Source organism: Glandiceps talaboti, chromosome 11 (genome assembly GCF_964340395.1).
Source record: "Glandiceps talaboti chromosome 11, keGlaTala1.1, whole genome shotgun sequence".
Taxonomy (NCBI): Eukaryota; Metazoa; Hemichordata; class Enteropneusta; family Spengelidae; genus Glandiceps; species Glandiceps talaboti.
In genome coordinates, this window is record NC_135559.1 from 16,065,531 (window position 1) to 16,082,637 (window position 17,107).

At 35.9% G+C, this 17,107-nt stretch overlaps 2 protein-coding genes across 2 annotated transcripts; one reads left to right on the forward strand and one right to left on the reverse strand.

The window, feature by feature from the left end:
* Positions 1-5,462: 5,462 nt before the first annotated feature.
* On the reverse strand, positions 5,463-13,140 carry LOC144442576 (GPALPP motifs-containing protein 1-like). The gene is made up of 5 exons (XM_078131956.1): positions 13,022-13,140; positions 11,261-11,688; positions 9,283-9,447; positions 7,952-8,113; positions 5,463-6,152 (listed from the first exon to the last, which is right to left on the reverse strand). The coding sequence occupies exons 1-5, from the start codon at positions 13,119-13,121 to the stop codon at positions 5,994-5,996; spliced, it is 1,014 nt and encodes a 337-aa protein (XP_077988082.1). The 5' UTR covers positions 13,122-13,140; the 3' UTR covers positions 5,463-5,993.
* Positions 13,141-13,246: 106 nt separating this feature from the next.
* Positions 13,247-16,426, forward strand: LOC144442482 (peptidyl-prolyl cis-trans isomerase NIMA-interacting 4-like). Its single transcript, XM_078131844.1, has 4 exons — positions 13,247-13,383; positions 13,843-13,913; positions 14,692-14,811; positions 16,039-16,426. The coding sequence occupies exons 1-4, from the start codon at positions 13,335-13,337 to the stop codon at positions 16,195-16,197; spliced, it is 399 nt and encodes a 132-aa protein (XP_077987970.1). The 5' UTR covers positions 13,247-13,334; the 3' UTR covers positions 16,198-16,426.
* Positions 16,427-17,107: the final 681 nt, after the last annotated feature.

Genomic DNA, 17,107 nt, shown 5'->3' on the forward strand with positions numbered 1-17,107 from the left:
AAAGAATCACTTTCCAAAAAGAAAAAAAAATAGGAATATAAAAAAACAATGTTCTTGGTTCCAATGACCTACTTAAATTTATTTTTCTACAATTTTTTTTGGCACAGATAGTTTGTGATATTAGGATTGGGTTTATAACGGGGAAAAATAACGCACATACATGTATCTGTCCTACTTTCGTAAGACGAAGCATATCATCGCAACCATCCGTATTAACAATGTAATCTAATCTTAGATAGTAAGGCCATACCGTATACCGGACCACTTGTCACTGTGTAACTCATATCATGATGGCCCACCGCTTACAACCACTCTAAAAGTTCGATAACCTTGGTCACCGTCAGATTGTCAAGTCAATACGTCATTGCAACAACGGAAGTATCAAGAAGTGGTGGTAATAAGCTGTCAATCATAAGTCACGCTTTGTACAGTTATATGTACATTTCAGTCTGGCAGGAAATCGACATAGTTTTTAAACCACCTCACGTGCTATTATTTTGGTTACGTCATTTAATTAATTTGTTCTACATGTATTATTACGCCACAGGTGCTAGTATCGTGTGATGACCGCTGTCAGGATGATTTCCTGGCGTTGCTTTCACGATTTCCATCTGCGTTATGAATAATATTGTCACATTTCAAATTAAATAAGCATCTAGCTACTGCTGTTTGTTTCTGAATGGTTAAAACCTTTACGCAAGATTTGAACCACGGCTGTGCTTAAGATAACCCAGATGTATAATTGGGGACCTGGTAGGATAGAGGTTGCAATGTGAATGATTTAATCCTATACTTATAGAGGCTACAGTGGATTGTATGTATGCTCCCCAGGGAGTTGAGTAAGTTATATAGGGCCATTGTTCTGGTATAGGTATGTGTCAGGGTGGGTAATAAATTAATTGTATAGTGCTATGCTATAAATGGCATTCATTTGGGAAGGTGCCTTAATAAATGTACTATTTTATCTGTATTAGGTAAACAATGATGTAGAAGAAGGGTTTCTGATCAAGACATTTTGACATGTCTAAAGTGGTGCGACGATGCGATTTCTTCTTAATTGTCAAACCTGCTGTCACTAAATCTCCTATTTATGGCAGTTACTGTTCTTTTTATTCAGTACTTTAGAGCAAGTGTGTGTGTGTGGAGGGCAAATGTCTTTTGCTTTTCACAATTGGCAGTTGTCTTCACTGAAGCAAGGAGGGTTATTTTGTGTTTACCTCCTGATCTGTAGCCTGCATGGGTTGGTCAAACACGTAAAAATAAAAGATCGACGCGAGTAATACACGCGTTGACCAGAAATAATTCATGGGGGTGGGGGGGGGGGGGGTATTATTAAATTTCTGTAGTGATATTTTGTTGAATAAATTATTTTAATTTCTACCAGTTATAGAGTAATCCTGCTGGATATAGGATACTGGTTATTTTTCTTTCTGCAGATAGTGAGTCAGAAAGAACTACTTATAAGAATCAAGGCGTTACTATACTGTATTCATACTGCTGATAATGACATTAAACACCCCCCCCCCCCCCGCCACCGGCCGACCCGATACCATAGAGTCAAAAATGATTGTACATCACCTATATCACACTTCGTAGACTTATAGCGAATTCTGAATAAGTTTAAGTTTATAAAATATAGTACAATATATATTTAAAATATTTATTATATCTTTTAATTTTTTGGGTTGACTTTAATAGTCGAAATACTGAGGTCGTCGGTTACTTTGACTTAAATCTAGCGTATGTCCGGTGTGTGTCCTGAGTACTAGCTCAGACCACAAAAGAGGGAGGTACTAGTTCAGAAGTACTAAATATTATAAGCACCAAAGTCATCAAATGTTTTAACTTTAGTTTGTACAATGTATGATTATATCTGTCTTCCATGGTTTTGTTCACCTTATTGCTCGAATTATCGTTGTCAAAGATCTTGTAGCATTTGCTATTGTTTCTATGTAATTTATTCATTTCTTGACATTTCTGAGCAAGCTGGGTGGTATTTACATTTGTAGCTTTATATTGTTACATTATTGGCGTCATTTCTTGACATTTCTGAGCAAGCTGGGTGGTATTTACATTTGTAGCTTTACATTGTTACATTATTGGCGTCATTTTTTGACATTTCTGAGCAAGCTGGGTGGTATTTACATTTGTAGCTTTACATTGTTACATTATTGGATTAATTTTTTGACATTTCTGAGCAAGCTGGGTGGTATTTACATTTGTAGCTTTACATTGTTACATTATTGGCGTCATTTTTTGACATTTCTGAGCAAGCTGGGTGGTATTTACATTTGTAGCTTTACATTGTTACATTATTGGATTCATTTTTTGACATTTCTGAGCAAGCTGGGTGGTATTTACATTTGTAGCTTTATATTGTTACATTATTGGCGTCATTTCTTGACATTTCTGAGCAAGCTGGGTGGTATTTACATTTGTAGCTTTACATTGTTACATTATTGGATTCATTTTTTGACATTTCTGAGCAAGCTGGGTGGTATTTAAATTTGTAGCTTTGTATTGTTACTTTATTGGCTTCATTTTTTGACATTTCTGAGCAAGCTGGGTGGTATTTACATTTGTAGCTTTACATTGTTACATTATTGGCTTCATTTCTTGACATTTCTGAGCAAGCTGGGTGGTATTTACATTTGTAGCTTTATATTGTTACATTATTGGCGTCATTTCTTGACATTTCTGAGCAAGCTGGGTGGTATTTACATTTGTAGCTTTACATTGTTACATTATTGGCTTCATTTCTTGACATTTCTGAGCAAGCTGGGTGGTATTTACATTTGTAGCTTTATATTGTTACATTACTGGCGTCATTTCTTGACATTTCTGAGCAAGCTGGGTGGTATTTACATTTGTAGCTTTACATTGTTCCATTATTGGCGTCATTTCTTGACATTTCTGAGCAAGCTGGGTGGTATTTACAATTGTAGCTTTATATTGTTACATTACTGGCTTCATTTTTTGAAATTTTTGATGATTAAAAATAAATTGTATTTTATCTACAGAGCACAGTCTGTTGCAAATCACTTTCTTCCTTTATTCAGACAAACTCCCCTTTAATATGTCACTCACATTCATAAATGAAAGGTGGAGGGGACTAAATGAAATTCAACAAAATTAGATAATAATGGAAAAATTTAATGAAAGAGAGAACGTAAAATTTGAGGTGAAATACATTTTTGTCATATTATTATTGATATCAGTCTTGTCAAAGGCAACAATCAGCATATTAACAAGAACATTTCTCAAAAAAAAAAAATCACTCTTAAAAAAAATCTGCTCAGCTCAGAATATTCACACATATCGGTTGTTGATTATATGCCTTCATAGAAGGCAATTCACATTTAAGAGATTATACTGATACCATCATGATTTCCCTGGAGTATTTCTTCATATGTTTAGTTAGTTGACTTGCTAGGTAAAACATGGAATACTAGTACTCCGTAGGTGATGGGAATTTCATGTTTGATATTTTGTGAGTTTATAAAATTACCATACCATTCTGTTGAATTTACAGAAGTGAATTCAATTTTTTTTCAGACTTTCTTGGATTGGTTTATAATTCATGAACTTTCTTGGATGGCTTTACAATTCCAGCAATTTCAAGGATTGGTTTACAATTCTAGGGCTTTCAGGGAGCACTTTGTAATTCCAGGATTTTCCAGGGTTGGTTTCTAATTCCAGGACTTTTCTGGATTGATTTACAATTCCAGGACTTTCCAGGAGCAGTTTATAATTCCAGGACTTTCCAGGAGCAGTTTGTAAATCCACGACTGTCCAGGAGCAGTTTACAATTCCAGGACTTTCAAGGAGCAGTTTGTTATTCCAGGACTTTCCAGGAGCAGTTTGCTATAATTCCAGGACTTTCCGGGAGCAGTTTGTAATTCTAGGACTTTCCAGGAGCATACAAACAAGTGCTATTTTTAATTCATAAAACAAAGCACTCACATAAAGTAAAAGTAGGTATTATACCATTTGATTCATAACATTACACGTAACATCAAATACACTTTAAACTCTTGAATTCATATTCAAAGAAAATGTCTTAAGATTTTCTTGCAAAGTACATATAACTTACATCAATTTTAATATCGGTATAGACTGTAAGATACATTGTCTCGGTCCACCCTCACCAGCCCCCCCCCCCTCTTTCTCTCTGTCTCTGTCTCTGTCTCTCTGTCTGTCTGACTGTCTCTCTCTATCTCTCTGCCTGCCTGCTTACCTGTGTCTGTCTGTCTCTCACTCTTTCTCTCTCCCTCTTGACCTATGTGTGAGGGTGCCCCATCACGGCATACCTTACAGACTAACAACAGTACAGCTTATGTAAAACAAGGGTCGACTTAATTATTGGTAGCTTTGAAGTTGTTGCCTGAATCACAAAGTTCTATAATTTAACAAGTTCTCATAAGATTACAGGAAAATGTTGCATATTATGGATGACATACATCATACCGCTAAAAGTATCAGAATCATTTGGACACCAGCTACAATGTTAACAAGCTTGAAATTGAGGCCAAAACTATATAAAATTCCTTAAGTTTAGACATACATTGCATTATTAAACCAGTCAAAAGGTTGGGATGATTTTATCCTAGCTTCTTTTCTTTATGTATAGGGACCTTTAAGAGTAATGTTCACCAAAGCTGCATCGTGCGACCTCTCTAAATCACAGTTATTGAAATGGGCAAATCTGGCTTACAAGAGGTGTTCTGGGATATTGCTAGAAGTAGATATTTTTGTTGTCACATCCCTATGAATACAGAAATGCAGCCAAGATATAATCACCCTTGCCTTTGTTCCTTTTTAAGAAACTGGATATTCAAACAATTGCACAGTGTAATAAAATACAGACATTTGTCAACGGTCTCTGTACCATGTGTTGTTGACAGTACCCTTTATTGCAAGCTATAAATATACACACAATTCAAACATTTTTCCCTTTACTAATTGTATTTACCTAAAAATGTATTTGAAAAAAATCAAGTGCTGATAATTTGGGACCATTTTTTTGGCCTGACTGAACTTGCTTCACATACAACACCTACATACTACCAATAACATGTTACAGTGTTGACATTTAAGGGATAAATAATACACCTTGTCTATCATTACTAGAAAAATTTTGTCAAAATTGACCATTTTTACAAACAAATTACCAACCATCCAGTGCTGCCAGCATTATACTGTTCTTTGTCATTGGCCATGGTATAATTGAAAACAAAAGTACATGCTAATTAATGCTTCAAATGTTGAGGGCGCCAAATAATAAAATGTACCTCATTAGCAATCTTTTATCATCCGATAAAAGGAATGACAGTCACTTGAGAATAGCTAAAAACTAGAAAGCCTTTTATGACAAAACTTCACATTTACATTGACATGTTTAAAGACATCCCCCCACCCCCACCCCCACCCCCTCTGCACCCTACCCCTCAATATTTAAGGGTACATAAAGCTCTCGGTACTCTTATAAAGTCACCGTAGTACTAAACATGTAAAAGACAATCATTTGTCTATGAAACATCATTTTTGATAAGTATAGTTAAAATGATGTTGACTTGGTGTTATACTCATGGAACATTACATTTTTGACACAGAGCTAGACATATTTCGACTCTAGACTAACAATAACAGAGACACAATAAACACAGCAGGATCCTTTACCCAATCACATTGAACACTGATAAGCATTGCTATTCTTTCCCAATGCAGTAGAAAACAGGCTTCTAAGTTCTAATGAAAACATTACACATCAACTTGATGATATTCAAGGCTTCAATTGCATATTTTCTAACTAATAATCAACATACCAACTTGATTACTTCTACCTCGCCATGGTGTACGGCACCTATGTAATTGTATCTTTTGCATTAGAAGTTGTTTTAGGGTGTGTATTAAATGTCATGTCACATACGTGAAACACCAGGGCAACATCATTTTAGTTGTAAGAAATGGTTATACTGTTGATAAATTCAACTTTACAAATAGCGGCTATCTTTACTGTGTGAAAACTTGCTATCCAGTCCTGCTGCTGATTTCATCATTCGTTTCTTCTTTGCATCATCAAATCGGTTGACCTGGAGGTCAATATCTCTATCAAAAGGTCGTCTCTCATTTGGATTGGCCCCTTCTTCTTGCTGCAGCAGGAGAAGAAGAAGAAGAAAATATTGTTTACTGATGAGGTAATTGTAATAAATTATTCAAATTTTTCATGCATAAATCTTCCCTTTTTGAATATCTGCCCAGACAAATTTAATATAAATTGGCCAATGTGTATTACAGATAATGTAATGTAAGCTCTCTCTGGCTCAACTCCAGTGTACATTTGTGATCTTCTTCATCTATTGACATTGAGTCACACTCTACATTCTACAAAGAAGAATCTGGTTGCAACAACAAATTACAGAGAAGTCACCTATGGAGGTCAGGTTGTTCCTTCTCATACATGTATGTTGCCCCCAAACTATGGAACACTTTGCCACCTGACATTCACCAAGCCTCCAGCCTGGATTGTTTCAAAACAAAAACTGAAGACTTATTTGTTCACCAAAAGCCTATGGTGTGTGTTTAGCCATTCAGTGCTACTGAACAGAACATTGCTCTAGAAATTGGAGCTATAGAAATGTATACAGAAATGTGATGTGTTAAGCAGTGTTGCAGCCAGCCTTTTGAAAGAGTGGGACATAGTGTCCCAAGACTTTCATTTCTCTGGGTCATCATAAATTTTTGGGGGTCATTATAAAAAAGCGCCAATGGCATTGTTGCACAACTGTACAGTTTTAAAAATATTTACCCACATGCTGATCCATGCTAGATATTTGCTGAATGATGACGCAGTTGCCTATCGAACCCTGTTGTTATCTATGCAATATACACAATCATTTGGCTGTTGCTATAGGTGTGGTCATGTTGCTGAACATATTTGCATACAATTTTAGTGTGGGTCATCTATGACCGATCACTTCCAAAATTGTGGGTCAGGTCCAAAAAATGTGTCAAATGACCCTAAAAACCCCTCTGGCTGCAACACTGGTTAAGATGTTATGAGTTTGTCGGATGTTCTACATTGGTCATGATTCCATAATTTTTTTTTTAATTTTCAAGCGAGACTGGGTCGGTTGGTATTCTCATATTAGCATCAGCAAATTTCTCTTTAGTTTCGTTATGATCATGACTCATACTTTCATGAACAAGCTCTAAACTTAGAAGTGTTTCCAATCTTTCTCTTTCAAGAAAGCACACCCTCCATGGCCCATGTTTCCTTTCCAGCTCTAAGACAAAATAGTGCCAATGGAGTTGTAGCACAACTGACTATTAAACCTATGAATGAAAGTGGCACAAGCTGAGTTTATAAGCTTTTTATTCAAGCGATAGTACTTAATACATAAAACCACATGCCAGTGTATTGTTAATGTCGATGTATATGTCTTCTATAACATTATGATTGTCTTCTGGCATTGTTAGAACAGTTGATTGCAGAGTAGGGATTTCCTGAACATTCTTTGCTATGTGTCATAAATTACGTCATTGGATTGTTTATAAGTTATATCTTAATACCAGGTTTGAGTTCAGTCAATTACAAGTGATGGTTAAGTGTGTTTTCAGTAAGTAGACACCAGAGGGCAGTATACTAATCATATTAATGACATCATTGGATAGTTTATATGTTATATCTTAATACCAGGTTTGCGTTCAGTCAATTGCAAGTGGTGGTTAAGTATGCTTCAGTAAGTGGACACTAGAGGGCAGTATACAAATTATATAAATTACTTCATTGGATCGTTTATATCTTAATACCAGGTTTGAGTTCAGTCAATTGCAAGTGATGGTTAAGTATACTTCAGTAAATAGAATACTACAACTTTTAATTATGCAGTGAAACTACGCCAAAATCATATAAACTCAGCTTGTGCCCCTTTAAGTAATTCTTACTTACAGCTTTCCTCTTTCTTTCTTTGGTATGCATATCAATCAATGTTTCTGATCGTTTGTCTTTGTTGAAACCCTCAATTTGTTTCGCTATCTGTTTATCTCTCTCTGACATTTCTTTTTTCTCTGGTTCTTTAGATGGTTTACTAGGTTTGGACTCTGCTTTTTCCTGCAACAGATATATATATTAGTGTATCAAAATACGAAGAATGCAATGATTGGATAAAAAAAAATTCCCATCTTGAAATTACATGTAAATACAACCCACAACAGCCAAGTAAAGTAATTCTGCTATATAGTGTTCATATCAAGTATAAAAGTATAAGGCCAAAAAAAAAAATATATCTGGTTCTGGTCAGCGCACGTGCCCTAAATACCCTCGCGTCGATTCTTTTTTTTTTTGATAATTGTTGCTTTCCCGTTCCTTATTTATTCCTGATATCAGGAGAACAAGCAGCTGAAATCTACCCTACATGCCAAGATTGCTTAAATACAAAGCCTAAACTGCTTCGAAGAAAAAGGAAGTTTTTCAAGAGATAAATATGATAGAAACACAGAGTATGTAAAATGTCAAAAAATGTGTACATTTTTGTATTTACTAATTTGCAAAAAAAAAAAAAAAATTGCATCGTCGCACCACTTTAGAAAGTTTACCCCGACCAGAACCAGATATTGTTTTTTTGCCTAATAAGTAAATTGTTTTAATTATGAGCCCTGTACATGACTGTAGATGTACTCAATCTGAAAACAATATTTGCAGTGCAAAGCAAGTAAATAGTCAATGACTTGAGTGTAAACATAGGTGCTATAAAAACGCTGTCTCGATCTCATTGAGAGCTAAATAAAATCTAGGTTATGACAGCTATCATTCACTGTAATCAGTTTGCTGTTTGTTAGCTGAGCTGACAACACTATTTATAAATTGACTAACTTTAAAATGCCACATACCTAACAATTGAAACAGTATACTATCACACATGACAAATGTGGCACACAGTAGAATCGCTTTACTTGGATGTTACAGGTTGTAGACGTTTGAAGTCATCCATATCTTTAACCTCTTTTTGAAATTATCATGTCATACACATTTGGTACAGTTTACCAGTAAGGGTTATATATCATCTGAAAGCATGTATTGATAACCATCTCAGAACTGCAAGGGGCTCATCGACTTCCTACTCTATGCAAATTTCACAATACACTCACTTTCAACAAATGTTCTGTCAATCACGACAGTGGGACTAAAAAATCTCCAAAGTGTTGGTTATCAAGTTATTTTCATATAAATGACAGTAACTGTGATCATCATTAAAATACATAACCAAGATGTTTTGTTACCATGGCTTTTCTAGCTTTATCAGCAGGTGTATCTGTCCATCCTGATCTGTCACCCATAGAGGGCGCTGCTGATTTCCTAAAAGTCCTTGCACCCAAACCAAAGGCTTTGGAGTATTCAGGTAATTCCGTCATCCATGATTCACGCTGTGGTGCTTTTGGTTCGTCCTATAAAATTAGAAAAAAATATAAATCCATATCATTTGCATATCATTTGCATACAAGTATGCAATGTTTTCAGTATTCCAATGCAGTGTAAATAGTAAATACCACTAGTGTGTGTGCACATAGGTGCAATTAATCATTGGTACATATTTAGTACTGGATAGACTAGTCTATTTCAAAGTCTGTTGGCTTCCCCCCCTCCCCCCCCAATTGTCAGTAGTTTACATTTAATGTCATCAATTACCTAAAGTTTTGTGTTTACAAACTGATATTTAAATCAACAACCTCTCTAATTACTTTAAATTCAAGCTTGTTGAATAGTAAGTGCCTCACAATACATGTCTTTTGGACTACTACCGAGGTAGATGTTTTGCCCACTGTATCCCAATGTGAAGGTCCTGTAATGACCTCATTAGCATATCATGATGTTGTTACTTACAGTAGAATGTGACCCTACATAGAATTATATTACAGGTATTAACACGATTGATGTAATCCGTACATGAAGTAGTAGCCACTATGATTTATCCCTCAAATGAAATGACCTACTTGGAGTGCATGATCCAAGCTCCTGAGTGCCATTTCCTAACACTGTCATTTTGTTTTTAAAAGTGCTACTTATGACCCAGTCTACCTGCTAGACCTCGGATGTTCTTCCGGTACAATATGACACACGACCAAACATCACTATCGAGGATGGAACATCCAAGGTCTAGCAAAAGTCATGTCCACAGTTCAGGGATATAAATAACTGCCAATCAGAGAACCGCATTGGCGACAATCACAAACAGAGGACAATAGCTAATTTTTTTCATGCATATTCAGCTTAAGGAGGGGTTTGTATAAATAACCACCAATGCCGTAACTGAAATGTGTGAATTACAACATCTACACACTCATCTAACTCACAATTACCATAAACCGATTATGACATAGTAGTTAGTTAGTAGTATGTATTATAGAGGTCATGGGTTATTGAATATATTAACATATACACATGCATACATAGCCCAACCCACGGCCATATGTCATCTCAATGGAATGTCAAGTCTGAAAATGACATTAGCTAGATGTTGGGGAAAGCCCTCACTGCGAACTTTGTTCACTTATCGTATCCGAAGAAAGCCTGAACGTCTAACAGCAAGACTACTTATGACCCTAGATTGTAAGGCATGTCATGTCACTTCGCCCTCACTGGCCTCTGAAAGGGGTGGCCAATCCAAGGACTGGAACAATCTACCAGCATCAATAAAACAGATATCACAAAGAAATGCCTTTAAAAAAAAGCAGTCAAATCATATCTGTCCAGTACACTAAGGGATACTGAAAACAGTGAGTTTATTCGTTATTAGTGTGCCTCCACATTTTCCCTACTTCTGTTAGTCTTTCCCATTCATGGTTAAACATCTTTGCTAATCCCGCCACTTTCTTAAATCACTGTATGGACCCCACTGGAAACAAGTCTTTGATTTTGTGTTTGTGTATTATCCAAGTAATTTAACAATTTGTACCAGTTTTTATTTGTATATCTGTGCTGTCGATCTTGTTCTTTTACTGAAATAAACTAAACTAAACTAATCCCTGAGGGCACCCTGTCAAGACATATGGCCCTCGCATGTAGTATTTTGTGGTTAGAAGGCAATATTTACCCCAGTACCTCAATTTTTACTAGGGTTCCTTTCCAAAACTATGATTAAATAATTAGGAAACTGTCATTTTTTAAATTTATTCCATACATTTTTCCTCTTTGATACAAGGGTTCCAAAGTCTTAGCTATATGATCATTTCCTTATTTCATGTTGTGTTTGTGACATACTTTTCCTGTTAGTCTGTTTTTCATTGCCTGTGCTCTTGCTTCAAACTCTTTAGCAACTGACAAATCAGTACAAGTTCCAGTATTTGGCATTGGTCCAATTACATCATCTTCCTCCGAATCGGATGATTCGCTATTGCCTTCATCTATCTCTTTCTGGTTACTATGGTAACTAGGAGGTAAAGCCGCCCCATAGGTTGGCTTTGATGATAAGTCTAGAGGTGTGTCCTGTTCCTCCTCTTTTTTGTATCCAGGTGGCAAAGCAGGGCCATAGTAGTTTTGTGCGGCTATGCTTCCCCTTGTGTCATTCATTCTTTGTTCAGTCTGACTAGAAGGCAGTTCAGGATGTATCGATTGTGAGGCAGTGTATCTTGGTGGCAAAGGTGGCCCAGCTACCCTGTCTTCCGCTGAATCTCTGTATTGTGGCTGACCTGTGAATGATCAGTACAAATGAATTGTTTTATGACACAGCAATGCTTCTAATTCTGTTCAATAAACTCTTACAGGTTTCAAAGTTCATAGGAAGCACATATTACAGTTATCTTACAGTGTACTGTGTCATAATATTAAAGGGAGTCTGAACTCTAAATACTGAAATGAATATACAGACATTCCTATTCCTGACAAAAAAAATTCAGTCTCGGATCCTTGAAAAAAAACACTTACTGGTAGATGCCATTCAAGTAATTTTTGTACTCAATTACTAGATTACTAGAAGTGAAACTAACAATGAACATTATGATGATATCAGTTACTGTTAATATTAAAGATCCAATGCCTGAATGATCCAAGCAAAAATTTCTCAACAATAATTTCTTATTTTCTATTATATCAAGCTGTAATCCCTTTAATGTCTTACTCTTAGTATGTCCTTCTTACTTTCACTAAAAAGTAGTAAAACAAGTCTGTGTGGACAACACATTGAATATTAACATATCCAAAATTCAGCTGGGGTCTTTAATATTACTTGTATAGAATTCAAATAGAATAAGAAAGGCTTGTTAAGGTATAGACATACACATATACCTATACAAATATATCTTCACTTGTCTTAAGCTGGTGAAACATTTATAACATACTAATATTTATTACTAATTGTGCAGGCCTGACTGGGTATGCGAATAATCTACTTTCTGGACTGACAAAAAGAGAGACATAGAGACAGATACAGAGACAGACACACACAGAGAGAGAGAGAGAGAGAGAGAGAGAGAGAGAGAGAGAGAGAGAGAGAGAGGCAGACACAGAGAGAGAGAGATAGACAGAGACAGACAGACAGACAGACAGACACACACACACACACACACACACACAACAGACTATACCTCTTTTTCTTCTATTCCACCTTTTTGGATGTCCTTTAAATTGTCATACGTTATAATTTCACTCAAACTTTGTGGATGTAATATTTTTCCACTTCAACTAGCCTTGCTTTGCATTAATTCATTAACCTACTTAACAAAATAATTAATCATGTCATTGTTTTAAAATTGAAATACACAGAAGTAAATAAATAAATAAATTTTTGCTTTGCATATACGTCTTATAAAGCTCTAGTTCCTTGAACCAAAACGTTATACTCCTACTACGATATATTTTGGTTGGTGTGTTTTTGTTTACACCCATTTTACATGCAGCGTGTCGAATGCGAATGAAGTCTAGAGTCCGCGTCACGTCAACATAACAAAAGAGCATCTAATTGTCTGTCTTGAATTTTTACGCAAAAACGTCACTTTTCATTGAAATTGCGACCTCATACTTTACCTGGTGGTACTTTTGGTCCACATGAATAATCTTCACCTCTAATTTCGTCTTCGTCGCCACTGCTGTTGCTATCCCGTCGCGTTTTGAAGCCAGGAGGCATCGATGGACCATAATTGGAAGCCATATTGGGGTCATTATGGGGTCAAATATGAAACGAACGATTTGATTGGAGTAAAGGTGGGTCATCTATATTTCGTCCAATGAAAATAGCCATTACAACACCGAGCTACTTATGTTTGCATGTGTTGCAGTGAGTGTCGAAACAAGACTGTGAACACAGCTGGAGTGATCAGTTCTTCCATTTTATCAAATCATGCCAAAAAATAAAGGTGGAGGAGGAAAGGGGAAAGGTGGTGCTAAAGGTAAGCATTTCAGTTTTGTATTTTCCTTGTGGATCGATTGGTTTATGTTTTTTTCTGATCGTTGAGAATAGAACAAGATCATATGTCAGATAATTTTTTTTTTATATTGGTGGCGGGGTTGCAACGGAGAAGTTTCGCGAAGTAAACGGAGCACATATTTCCAGAGCAGAGCTAGCAAATTACATGCACAAGATTACACATTCCCTTTATGGATAGGTAGAGGCAGTGCTTTGTCAAAACACCTTCTGAATTACCACTGAAATATGGAGGAAAAACAAAAATATACCAATCAAGTGTAAAATTTGCAAATCAAAAATAAATGAAGCAGATGTGAATGAGGTCTTTTTGTACCCCTTGGTGTAAGTTTCCGTACATTTATTGCAGTTATAAAATCTACAAGTCTCTTTTTTATATAGTGTTGATTGTGATGAGTATCTTGTTTTGTAACCATGGTAACAGGAGGTGCTTCTGGTGATGATGGAGATTCTAAAGGAAAAGGAAAACAGATGAAAGGTGGAACAACTGTCAAGGTAAGATTTGCAACATTTTTATATCAATGGAGAATTAAAGAGACATGGGAAATCCTTAAGAGTAGGACAAAAAAATACATTTACGATTTAAAATGAATGCAATGTTTCAGTCTGTCTCCTACATACATTGATCACATGATCATCTAATTATTCAGCGTTGATGTCTCTTCCCAAAACTGATGGAATAATATGGCTGTAAGTTGATGGTAGCTGGTATCCTTGGTTTCTGTTGATACGATTGTATTATTATTATCATTATTATTGACTTTATCTAATTGTTACACAATGTTGAGAAGGAAAATATACAATATTTCAATTAAAGTCACCACATGGATGAGGATTCAGGTATTTTTTGGGATTTTTAATTTATAAAATAATTTTACCTCCTACTTGAAAAAATTAATGTGAAACAACATTGACCAAGTCCTTGTTTTGTAACTCTAAATTGCAAAAGATTAATAAGTGTGTAATAAAGTTTGTTATTGTACGAACAGTAACAATTTTTTTTTTTACACGTCTTTTAGCATTTTGTGATGTAATGAGTAACAGACATAGACTTGGTCAATGTTGTTTCACATTTTTCACATCAATTTTTGAAGTAGGAAGCCACGATATTCTTATTTTATAAATATGGCCACTTTAAAAAAGTACACACACAGTAAAACCAAAAACAGTCTGGACAATGATGGGTCTTCTGAAAAGTCTTTATCATAAATTTCACTGTTGATATGTATATGAAGTATCAATATCATGTTTGTTTTCAATTTGGACATCACAGGTACGCCATATACTGTGTGAGAAACATTCTAAGGTAATGGAAGCAATGGAGAAATTGAAATCAGGACAACGATTTAATGAAGTAGCTACACAGTATAGTGAAGACAAAGCCAGACAAGGGGTAGGCATCCATCACTGTTGACAAATACATTTAAACAAAAGAAACCCCCAAAATAAAATTTAATTATAAGGCCAAAAATAGGAAAAGAATTGTTTCTGTGCATCACTTAAATACTCGCGCGTCAGCCTTTTTTTCCGTATTTGTCCAGCCCATGCAGTCTGCAGATCCAAAGGGAAAACACAAAAATAACCCTCCCTACTTCAGTGAAGACAACTGCAGAGCCAATCATGAACAAGCAAATGACATCTGCCCCCACATACACACTTGTTCTAAAGTACTAAATAAAAAGAACAGTGACTGTCATAAACAGTAGATTGAGTGACAAGTTTGAGAATTAAAAAAAAATTTCATTGTCGCACCATTTTAGACAAACTGTCCTAACCAGAAACAATTCTTTTTTATTTTTGCCAAATGGTTCTTTATACCAGTGCTTTGTAACTGCAACCTTTATTATTGAATAATTAGCACTGACATTACCGTTATGTATATTTAATTTCAAAGTCAAACACCTGTAACTTATCGAGGGTTGTGACTTAGTGAGAGTGAGGCACTAGTATTTAATAATTGCAAACACCCACAAAACTGATGCTTGTGTAGGACTTGTGGCATCTATTTGTAATATCGAATTAAAAGGTTAAAACTCACAAACAGTTCAAGTTATAGTCTGTAAGGTACGGCGTGATGGGGCGCCCTCACACATTGCCCAACAGGAGGCCGGTGAGGGTGAAACGTCACGACGTATCTTACAGTCTATTCAAGTTATAGCACAGAGAACAGGATGAATAAAATGATTTTATTCTCGATGGTAATATTTCAAAATTTATTTGAAAATTAGAGTAAAGAAGAAGATAATATTAGAAAGCCGGAAAATCACGGGAACAATATCATTTATTTGTCCTGTCCCCTGTGGTTATAGCATCAAGCTTTCCATCTGTCCTTGTTGATGATCCTCGACAGAATGACAAATTCCATAGTTATAAGTGACCACTATAGGTGGCGGTATGATAAGCCAATTGTAGATGTTATGTTGTCTGATAGTACCCCATCGCTTTTGACCTTGGAATTGTAGCATTTGATTTCACTGTACCGACACTGCAATTCTGATGAAGATAATCCACCATGACAGATTGAAAGCTCATTGAACTTTTCTAAGGTTGATCTGCATGTACAGTATCACTTTTAAAATTCATTTTGATTTTCTGAGCTGATGAATATTTTGTGTTTCAGGGTGACCTAGGTTGGATGACAAGAGGTTCTATGGTTGGTCCTTTCCAAGATGCAGCATTTGCTCTAAGTCCTAGTACAACAGGAAATCCGTCTTACACAGACCCACCAGTGAAGACGAAGTTTGGTTATCATATTATCATGATAGAAGGGAAGAAATGAGAAAACTAGATATTTATAACCCAACATTTTCCATATTAAAATTGCCTGACAATTGGGTCATACCCAATTGCTAATTGGGTTGTATGCAATTGCCAATGGGGTATACCCAATTGGAATTTTTATTGTTTTGGTCCATACCCAATGGAAGGAATCCCTTAGGTCATACCCATGGCAAACACATATTTTGAAAAGTATTCAATCATGAGTTTGCAATATTTGTGGAACTGTAACAACATGAAATAAATCAACTTTTTTATTTAAAAAATCTGCTTCTTGGCAAATTTATTTCATGTTACTCAATGCAGTCACTTGTTCACACTCTTCAAAGATTGGAAATGTTATTTACTTTGCTTGTTGTTAACACACACACACACTACACACACATAAACAAGTCATTGAAAATCCCCGCTATGATTGGGTTTTAAGGAACTGGCAGTTTATGTTGTCATTTTCAAACCGGGGGGGTTGGGGGGGGACCTGTTCAAGCATGTCTGAGTTATGGCTTTACACATGAAAACTGCACCAACAAAATGGCTGCCAGGCAGCCATATCGGATTGTATCACGTCGAAAATGGATATGCCCATGTATGTCATAGAACTCTGTGTTAATACCAACTTTGAATGAGATCTGTTCGTGCATGTCTGAGTTATGGCTTTGGACAGGGAAAATTCGCAAACAAATTGGCTGCTAGGTGGCCATATTGGATCATATCATGAAACAAATTGATGTGCATATGTATGCCATAGTATGTTGCCCCTGTACCAAGTTTGAACAAATCGGGCCAGGCATCTCCAAGAAACGGCTCTGGACAGACGGAACCCAATCCATAAGTCTCTGTCCAGTGGGGACTAACAACCACATACATACACAACCACACACACACACACACATTTTATGATGGCTACAACC